The 10,686-nt window shown below is 42.9% G+C and overlaps 1 protein-coding gene across 1 annotated transcript; it reads left to right on the forward strand.

Annotated features, from left to right (window-relative positions):
* The first annotated feature begins 1,629 nt into the window (after positions 1-1,629).
* Positions 1,630-10,380, forward strand: ZIM2 (zinc finger, imprinted 2). Its single transcript, XM_010858051.1, has 6 exons — positions 1,630-2,011; positions 3,768-3,871; positions 4,474-4,521; positions 7,596-7,722; positions 7,923-8,015; positions 9,431-10,380. The coding sequence occupies exons 1-6, from the start codon at positions 1,630-1,632 to the stop codon at positions 10,378-10,380; spliced, it is 1,704 nt and encodes a 567-aa protein (XP_010856353.1).
* Positions 10,381-10,686: the final 306 nt, after the last annotated feature.

The raw sequence follows: 10,686 nt of genomic DNA on the forward strand, positions 1-10,686 counted from the left end.
TCCTTAGGCTCTCCCTTCAAGATAGTGCCCTCAGCCTTGGCCCGGCCTTTCTCCCTCCCCTCTGTCCTGCTCCTGCCTCTCTCCAGGCTCCCGTTTATCTACCTCAGAGGCTCTCCTTCATTCAGCTCCCCCTTTCCCTCCTGTCCCACCCTCATCTGCGTTTTCCTCTGGCCCACCTCTGCTCTCCCAGCCCTTACCTCCTCTCAGCCTTCCTGCTGGCCCCTACTTCCGCCTTGGCCCTGGTCCGTCCTTCCCGCTCCTTCCTGTGCCTCTTCGCTCAGCCCTCCTCCTCCACCTCTCGCACCTCTCCTCTCTATATTCTTTCCCTCAGTCCTGACCCCCTTCCTCTCCTTAGTTCTGCCTCTCCTTTCTGCTCCTCCTTTACCTCAGCCCCACCCCTTCTCTCTGGGTGCCTACTCCCTGGACACCTCTCCTAGCCCAGATTGGTTCTTCCTATCTACCTTGCCCCCCTCCTCCTGCTCTGCTCCAGCTCTGCATTCTGCCTGGCCTTGCTTTACTCCTTGCTCCATACCTCAGCACTTCTCTTTTGGTGGCTCCCTTCAGTCCCTGCTTCCTCCTGCCACAGCCTCTGCCCACCTGGAATCTCTTGGTCTTCACTCCCTTCTCCCAACTCTGGTCCCCTTTTCTCTGGAATTTCTTCCTTACTCTGAAATCAAGGAACCTACCACCACTCATATGTGTTTTAGGGACTCTCTGGCTTTTTTTTTTTTTCCCAAGTATTTAACATTAGCTGCTTTTATCCCTACTTTTCCCTCTCTGGGTGAGGAGAAAGGATTGTGACTCTTGCTGTAGCTTGGGACCTGGCTAGCCTAGGGAGACAGGCTGCCAGGATTTCACACTCATTTCTGCTACTCCTTTCTCAGAATCTTATACTGCAGCCTGTAGAGATAGAAATTCAGTTCAGTGGGGGTATCATACATCCAAAAAAAGGAAGTAATAACAAATTTAAAATTGATGGTAGGCAGAAAACTATTTAGAAAAAATTACAGTCCTGTCATATGTTATCCCAGACTAACTTCTAGCTAAAGAATTAAAATGTGTAAATAAAGAAATAAGAAAATATATTTCAATATTTAACTGATCGCTGCCTTTTTCTTACAGACTTGTATGATTTCTTTATATGTTTTGCATAGGAATCCAGTCCTTTGTAGGATGAATGTAACGATCTTTCCTCATTTTGTATTAACTCATTTTTAAAATGATATTCTTACGTGGCTCATCAGTTAGTTCAGTTCATTGTGGTTTGGAGTTCAAATCTCTTCTCTTCAGTGCCGTTTCTGAGATTTTTCTAGCCCGTGTCTGTGGATCTTCTAGACCTGATATTGTGACTGAGGCGACAACCTGTCTGTAGATGTACAAATCTGTGAATATTCATTTAGGCATTTGTGTGAAACGACGTAACTTCCTTTGATTCACATAACCTCTACTGTCCAGTTAAACTGTGCAAACCATTTGTGAGTCTCTCTGTGTAATTTCTGCAGATCCTAAGGTTTCTGACTCTTTTCTTCATCTTCCACATCTTCCAGCCCACCATCTTCCACAACAGTGTGCTTTGAAGCGGCCTGCCTTTTAGAGTATCTCCATCCTTTGAAGGGTCAAGCTGTAAAAATGCTCCACATGAAAGAGGTTTTGGATGAAATCTTGAGGAATCCCCAGCTCATTCATCTACATGATCAAGAAGAAAATCCAGAAACCACGCCCATAAGAAACCCAGAGGTTCTGAGAGTTTCTCATCAGAACTTTAGGTATTTTCAATCCCTGTCGGTGACAGGGCCTCACCAAGCTGTGAGCCAAATCCAGGAGCTCTGCTGGCGGTGGCTGCAGCCAGAGATCCACACCAAGGAGCAGATTATGGAGCAGCTAGTGCTGGAGCAGTTTCTGAACATCTTGCCAGAGAAAGTTCAGATATGGGTGAGGTCAAAACAGCCCAAGAGCAGCAAGGAAGCAGGAGACCTGGTGGCAGACTTGATCCAAGTATGTGAGGAGGAAGGTGAGAGGAGGGACTTTCTGAACATTTGCTGTATGCCTGGCATGTAAGAGGGAGCTAAATAAAAACTTGTTAAATGAATGAATGAATGAATTTTATAATCTCCAGTCTAATCTGCCTAATCTTATGTGAAATGAAAGAAACTTGAAGTTTGGTTTTTGCTTTTAATGCTATTTTCTAAGAGTATGCCTTCTCTCTGCTTTGTTCCCTGCCCTTCCACATTTCATTTTGAGCCTAAACTTTAGTGTCAACACAAAACAATACACAGTCAAAAAAAAAAAAAAAAGAGGGCATGCAATGTGGGAGATATGAGGCCTGAAATTTAAATTCTGTCAAAATTTGACTGGTCTCTTAGAAACTCAGAGTTACTAGACTGGAACTAAGGGCATTTCAATGATGATAGAAGAAAGCCATTCACTCCTAATAGCCCTTTGAATGAGATTGATACCAAAAACAAAGCTGAATGAAATTGATACTAAAAACAAAGCAATGTTTATATTATATATATATATATATATATAGACAAGGAGAGAAAGGCAAGGGGAAAAGACTGGGATGTGGACCATTGGAATGGGTTGATTACATTGAAAAATATAAACAAGTAAATTTGAAATAAACATGAGGGTCTTGTATGGCTGAATGCTGATGTATCAAGGATTATGATTAGTCCAATTGTGTGCACCTGCATTCATTAAAAGAATTGTGAAGATGCTAATAGTAAACATATTGGACACTTAAAATGTACTACATTCTAAATATTTTATAATAGTGCTTTACTTCTCTTAGTAGTTCTTGAAATAGGTATTATCCTCCTTCTACAAATGAGAAGACAGGCACAGGGAGGTTGAATAACTTACCTGTGAAAGTGTTAGTCGTTCAGTTGTGTCTGACTTTTTGACCCCATAGCTTGCCAGGCTCCTCACCAATGGAATTCTCCATGCAAAAAGACTGGAGTGGGTTGTCATTTCTTTTTCCAAGGGATTACGTCTGAGCCACCAGGGAAGCCCAACTTGCCTGTGGTCCACAATTATTAATAGTAATTGGCAGTCAGGATTCAGACCTGTGGCTGCTTCCAGTCTGTCCTCTTGTTAATCATGGCTGTTATACTGCCTTCAGTGGACGTAGGGCATATTGTCCCACAGAATTTTTAAACTTGGTCAAAGGCACCACCTTTGATGGAGCTGGAATTCAAGGGAAGGGAAAGAGCTTGCTAGGGTATGAGAAAGAAACTACAGAATAGTGAAAGATACTCTTGGAAAGAGACCACAAGCAAGAAAGGACTTCAGGTTTCGTAAGGGAAGGTGGTGGTCGTCTTCTAGATCCCTGAGTGAAAAAGATGTAATAAGAGTTGTTGTGTTCTTTTTTTTTTTTTTAAGGCCTGTTTTGTGCTTCACATATGTAATGTTTAATCCTTACAGGAGCCCATAGAATTAGAGATATTATCATAATTTTCATGTTACAATTGAGAAACTGAGGTTCCCTGGTGACTAAATGGATGGTGAAGCTAGGACCGTTGATACGAATAAAGAGGGAACTTCTGTTTTATTTGGAAGGCGCTGAAAATCAATGGAAGCATTTAGGGGTGGGAGATAACCAAACCTCTTCTCTGGAATTGCCACACTGAGCTGTGAAATGTTTTTTTGGTCTTGTCATAGGAAGTGCTGCTTCCGCCCATGGCAGGTGAGGGATTGGCAGGCTACTGTCTCTGTGGGTGCTGCCAGACTGGACTCAATGCTATGGTCATTCCTTTCCCTTCTAGGTTTCTCTCTTCAGAACTTTGTTCTTGCCGAAAAGAGAAACACCAATGAACACCAAAAGGAGGACACAGAGATGTCTGACAGTAAACCATTTGTTACATCTCAGGTGAGTCAGGTTTTCTTCTGACTTAGTTCTCCAGTATGAGGAGCTCCCCTTTCTGATTTCCAGACCTCCCCTATCTAATTAAACTTCCTCATTTCCTTAAAGTCTTTATATAAACTTTACCTAACTGAGCCTTTCCCTGGTTTCTGTATCAGAATTTTCTTCTGACTCTTTGTATTTGCTTTCCTGCTTTTTCTCACACTTACTGCCACCCCTACATACCATATCTTTAATGTTTTCTCTCTTTTCTTATCTCAGGAGTAAATTTTTCATTGTTTATTATTTCATTTTATCTCCACTTTTGACTTAATCAAAGCAACCCTCGTGTGATTTGTACTATTATTATGCTCCTTTTTATATATGAAATAACTGTTGTGAATTTTTAAAAATTTGCTCCTTAATGTTCTTGTTAAATCATGTTTTGAAACCTAGAAGAAGCTAACATGTTGTGCTTCCTTTAGAAAAAAATTGATGGGTGGGGGAAGGCGTTTGACAATTAGGAAAACAAAGTGTTTAAATATGCTCCTTGAGGGAGAGATAAGGGGAAAAGGATTGAGAAACGTTCTAGATGATCTGTTCCTGATAATAGCCCTCTGTCCCTACAGTGTTCATGTCAAGGATCCCAAGTGAAGATGCCCACAGAGACTGCTGAGGTAATATAAAAGAGCTTGTAAGTGGGTGGATTATGACAAACTGGGGGGCACCTGCCCCATCAAAGGGGCAGCTGTGACTCAGCTTCAGCTAATGGTGCCATGTGAGAATGTGAACCCAGATCTCTAGATCTTCTGATTTTTTAAAAAGAAGTAAAAAAAATCCAAATAATATGAATTACACCAATATTTTGGTGTTGGCAAATTTTGAAGAAAGAATAAAAAACACATGTGAGCCAAATAAACCCCTCTATAGAAGCTGGGCAGTCAGTACATGCTCTCTAGTTCATTGATCTGCATAATGTTTCCATGAAAACACAAAAGATGTATATTAGTGAAATGGGTATCATAGTCTTATGTAGTCTTCCAATACCTGCTTTTTACATTCACCCTTCTGTTACCAAGAATGTTGCATGTAATTGTAATTAGTTTGTTATTACTGGATGATTATTATTATTCTGTGGTGTGATTATATGTGTGTTAGTCACTCAGTGATGATGGCATCTGGTCCCATCACTTCATGGCAAATAGATGGGGAAACAGTGGAAACAGTGGCTGACTTTATTTTTTTGGGCTCCAAAATCACTGCAGATGGTGACTACAGCCATGAAATTAAAAGACGCTTACTCCTTAGAAGAAAAGCCAAATACATAAATTTTAAAAAAAAGAAAGAAATAGGGTTTTCACCAGCCCACCCTGTTTACCTGTTGTTCAACTGACTGCAAAAACAACCCTCACTATTGTTCCTTCTCTAAGGAAAATCTGGCCAAATCACCATCTGCTGGGTTTGGGTAAACTCCAGGAGCTGGTGATGGACAGGGAGGCCTGGCGTGCTGTGGTTCATGGGGTCGCAAAGAGTCAGACATGACTGAGTGTCTGAACTGAACGCTCAGTTGTGTCTGACTCTTTGCAACGGCAGGGACTGTAGCCTGCCAGTCTCCTCTGTCCGTAGAATTCTCCAGGCAAGAATACTAGAGTGGGTTGCCATTCCTTTCTCCAGGGGATCTTCTCGGCTCAGGAATTGAACCCGGGTCTCCTGTGTTACAGGCAGATTCTTTACCATCTGAGCCACTGGGGAGCCCCAAAATCATAATACATTTCTCTCTTCTACCGTAAATGAATGTTTGGGTCTGTCTTAGATTTTGGAGGTTATAAGGCAGTACACACGAGCAGATGTACCTAGGAATAGGTATATTTCTGGACCCAAAGTGGTTTACCAATTTATATTTCCCTGGTGGCTCAGACGTAAAGCATCTGCCTGCAATGTGGGAGAACTGGGTTCAATCCCTGAATCGAGAAGATCCCCTGGAGAACGAAATGGCAACCCTCTCCGGTACTTTTGTCTGGAAAATTCCATGGATGGAGGAGCCTGGTAGGCTACAGTCCACAGGATCGCAAAGAGTCGCACACAACTGAGCAGCTTCACTTTTAGCATCTTTTAAGAGGTCTCAAAAGTCCACATTCTAAGATTTTCCTTGGTGGCTCAGTCAGTAAAGAATCTGCCTGCAGTGCAGGAGTTGGAGGTTTAATCCTTGGTCTGAAAGATTCCCTGGAAAAGAAATGGGAACCCGCTCTCTAGTATTCTTGCCTTGGAAATCCCATGGACAAAAGAGCTTGCCTGCAGTGGATGGGTCTCAAAGAGTCAGACATGACTGAGCAACTACGCCACCACCACCACGAGTCCACATTCCAGACAGTATTTGGTATTGTCGGACTTCTTAATTTTTGTCAGTTGAATGGGTATAAAGTCATACTTTGTCATTTTGAAATGCATTTTCTTGTTATAATAAGATTGGCTGTCTCTTCATATTTATGAGCTGTTTGTGTTTTATGGATGAGTCACTGAGGCTTAACCTATCCACACTCACAGAACTTAAACCCAGAACTTAAACTCAATTGTGTCTTAGACAATTGTCTCTTAAACTTAGAACCAGAACTTTAACCCAATTGTCTCTTTTTCCTGAAATTGAGGTATACTGCTCAGCTTTTATTTGCATTTTTCTCTCTTTATAAAGGAACTTAAAAGGATCTTTCTCCTCCAACACAAATCTCTAAAAATTAGCAGCAGGAGCTCTCTCAGAAATGCTCCTACTTCTCTCAGACTTCAAGACCAAAGAAAGATATACTTCTTTTTTCTCTTTCTTTTTTTATGTTTTAAATTATGAAAGTATGATAACACATTTACAGGAGTCTTGGAGAGTCCAGAACAAAGTTACATATAGTTCCACTATGTGGTGGTTGGTGGTTTAGTCGCTAAGTCGTGTCCAATTCTTGTGACCGCATGGACACATGGCCTGCCAGGGTACTCTGTCCATGGGATTCTCCAGGCAAGAATACTGGAGTAGGTTGCCATTTCCTTCTCCAGGGGTCTTCCTGACCCAGGAATCAAACCCAAGTCGCCTGCATTGCAGGCAGATTCTTTACCAACTGAGCTATGAGGGAAGTTCCACTATAAATTACAATTATTTTTAAGTAGATAAATTAAGATTTTTAGTTGGACTTTGAATATCAAACTCAAAATTAATAGAATGAATAAAAGTAGGAGGATATAGTAGATCTGAAGAGCACTGTGAACCAGTTCAACAGAATTCAGATTTATGTAGTTTTCACACAACAAGAGAATCCAAATTCTATTCAAGTTCCCATAGACTATAAACTAGGAGACACTAGAACATATCCAGGGACATAAAACAAAGTGCAAGAATTTCATGGTCTGAAGGTATTGAAATCATATACAGTCTGTTCTCTTATCACTGTGGAATTATGTTAGAAATTAATACCAAAAGATATTGGAAAAAGTGTGACATTTCCCAAGAGAGATCTTTGACTTAGCCATTGAAAGTCTCCATAAAGGTAGAAGACTGAAAAAAAACAGAGGATGATTGCAGAGAAGAAAGCATTTTAATGAGAAAGACTTAAAGGAAAGATACGCTTCTAAGTCCCTGAAACCTTTGGATTAGAGTCTTTCTGCTTGTCTGAATGTCTGCTTCATGGTCAGTCCCCTCTTATCAGGCACTTTTCCCCTCTTTGGGATAATTCCGGATTTCAATCATTTAGGAGTATGTCTGGCATTTCAGGAGTTGGTGACTTTCGAGGATGTGGCTGTGCACTTCAGTCCAGAGGAATTACCCTACCTCAGTGCTTCTCAGAGGAACCTCTACCGGGAGGTGATGCTGGAAAATTACAGGAACCTGGTCTCCCTCGGTAAGCTGTGATGACCAGAATTGTTTCCAGACATTGGCATATGTCCCTAGTGGCAAAATCTTTGGAAACAGGCTTTATTGTTCTTGTGTGTAAATTTGCACTTTCCCTATTATCTCAGAGTCTTTAGAAACCAGGCTGGGAGTGGAGTTCCTGAGGGTACAGGACAGAACCCCCAAGTTATAAGTCTCCTTCTTCAACAGGGTACCAGTTCCCTAAACCTGACATTATCTCACAGCTGGAAGAGGAGGAGTCACGTGCTAGGGAGGAAGATGGGAGTCCAGTGACATGTCAAGGTGAGCAGTGAGACCGGAATCTTGGGGAGACAACCCTGCTCAGTGAGCAGGGGCTGGGAGCTGGTCCTCAAAGCCCACTCAGCTTAGAGAGAAGGCTGGTAGGTGCTTTTATGTGAGGGGCACATGTGGCCTCACCGCATCATTCTCACTCAGTACTTCTTTTATCTCCTCTCCGCAGCTCATCTCTTCTCTCCTGCTCAGTTCCAGGGAGGCCAGTTTCCCTGTCCTCTAGTGTTCAAGCCCCTACATTCATTTGTGCCTTTCCCCTGACAGCTAGAAATCAGAGGTCTTTCCTCTCTCACTGAGACAAGCGAAAACCTTGGTGTGATACCACTGCTCTTTCCAGCCCCACTCAGGGAGTTGACTTTATAAAGCACAGACTTTGGATCAGGTTCTTAACCACTCTCAAAAGAAAATCCAGACTTCTAGCAAAACATTTAAATCCGTCCCAGTCTGGCCTAAAAGTCACATCCAGCTTCATCTCTCATAGATACTCCTAACAGAACCCTGTATTACTGCTCCCCAGGACTCTACTTTTCATAGTTCAGTGTCTGCTCAGAATAAGCTTGCCACCCACTTAAATGCTTGCTGAGCCCTAATGCCTTCCCCTCCCTGATCTTTTTCTGTTCCCAAAAGAAATTAATTCCCCAAACTCTCCTTTTGTACATTTATAGCCTGATTAGAGTCTTTATACAGACTTATGAACATCCATTTGGATAACACTTTGCTCAAAATCGACGTTTAATAAATGTTAAGTTGAATGGGTAAAACGAGAGATTGAGAACTAAGAAAAGAGTTGGAATTCTCTTGCTTTATTCTGAGTGAGAGATTGTTGACCGGTGTACTCCACTGTTTCTTCAGTAGTCCTACAGAATTATGATAATAGGGGTTCTTTAAAAAAAAAAAAAAGTGTTCCCTAACAAGATTAATTAGAGAAATGCTACCTCTTATATCTCCCCTCTTTGAGATCTGAGACGCTGGTTAGGGATCTGAAGAGTCCTACAGGAGTGAAAGCTGACTTGCATCATACAGTATTGCCCAGATTGACCTGACAATAGAATCCCTTTATGGCCACAGTTATATTAGTTCCTCCAAAGAGCAGTGGTGTACCAAGCATGGTCTGGAAGTTTCAGCCAAGCCCCAGTCCCACCTCTTCTCTGGTTTCCTTCTCATTCTCCTGTCGGTGACTCTAGCATCTTCGTCAGTGTTCAGTCCTCCTAGGTGGTCTCTTCTGCCTCACCCTCACCTGTCCTTACTTACTCTCTTCTCCATCCTTCTCCCACTCTCTCCTTAGGTTCCCAGAAAACTCAAACCTCTGTACTCTTCTGTAATTTTTGGTCTTTTTCTTCTGTTTCTACTATAATGATGTTTCTCTCTGAGTAAAAATAGTAGAGGGCCTTTTACATTTCTTTTAGATTGGGAGGAGCAATCAGAAACCAAAGATCTAACTCCAGAGCAAAGCCTGCCTGTAGAAAAATCATCTTCGGGGGCAGGAATAGAGGATTTGGAGGCAGGTGATTCCTGGTATACCCACACAGGAGAGTCTTCTGATGATCCCCTGGAGTCGCAACAGGTCAAGCCAGCGGAAGTTTTGAGTCCCACAGAAATGAGTGACCCGAAGACCCTTAATCAGGAAGGAAGCCACGAGGGTGATCAACTAGAGAAAAGCTTGGAACTTAACAAACCATCGGAGAGTCTTCCTGGAGAGGATCCCCAGGAGCGCACTACTCCTGAAGTCTGCACCAGGTCCCAGCTGGCCCACAACTTATTTTTCCTCCAAGAGAACAAACACTACAGATGTGAATTTTTCGACAGAAATTTTAGTACCCGACCAGGCCGGGAGAAACACCAGCAGATCCATACGGGGAAGAAGCCGTTTGTATGTAAACAGTGTGGGGAAGCCTTCTACCTCATGCTACACCTCACCAGACATCAGAAGACTCACTCAGATGGGAAGTCCTTGACCCAGCGTGCAGATGTCTACGGCCGCGTGAGAATTCAGAGTCAGGACTACCACGAGTGTTTCCAGTGCGGCAAAGCTTTTATCCAGGCTGTGCATCTTTTCCAGCATCTCAAAGCCCACGAAGTAGCAATGGCCCTGCCGCTTGAGTTGCCCCGAAACAAGATGTATTTGATTCGATATAAGCGACAGCACGACTACATTGGAGAAAGAGCCTGTCAGTGTTGCGACTGCGGCAGAAGGTTCCGTCAGAGTTCACACCTCATCCAGCACTACAGGATTCACGCTCAGGAGAGGCCTTACCAGTGCCAGCTGTGTGGGAAGTGTTTCAGCCAACCATCCTACCTCACTCAACATTACCAGCTCCATTCCCAAGAGAAGCCCCTTGAGTGCCGTCACTGTTGAAAACCCTCCCGTCAGAACATTTCTCAGCACCTTAGGCTTTCTCCTGGAGAGAGACCCCTCAAGTGCTCTGAATGTAAGAGGGTCTTCCACCAGCCCGCCCACCTTATTAACAACTTGAAAATGTGTCATGGTGTAGTCAGAACACAGCAAGAGGTTGCAAGGGGATAGGACAATCTTTTTGCAGATGGACAGCACGTGTGTCAGTCACTGAGGCAGAAAACTTTACAGAGTATTTTTGTTGCATGGGAAAGAAGCCGATAGATTTTACCCTTCTCTGGTGGTGTCCACAGAATGGAGAACCTCGAT

Source organism: Bison bison, unplaced genomic scaffold (genome assembly GCF_000754665.1).
Source record: "Bison bison bison isolate TAMUID 2011002044 unplaced genomic scaffold, Bison_UMD1.0 scf7180017864383, whole genome shotgun sequence".
Classification (NCBI taxonomy): domain Eukaryota; kingdom Metazoa; phylum Chordata; class Mammalia; order Artiodactyla; family Bovidae; genus Bison; species Bison bison.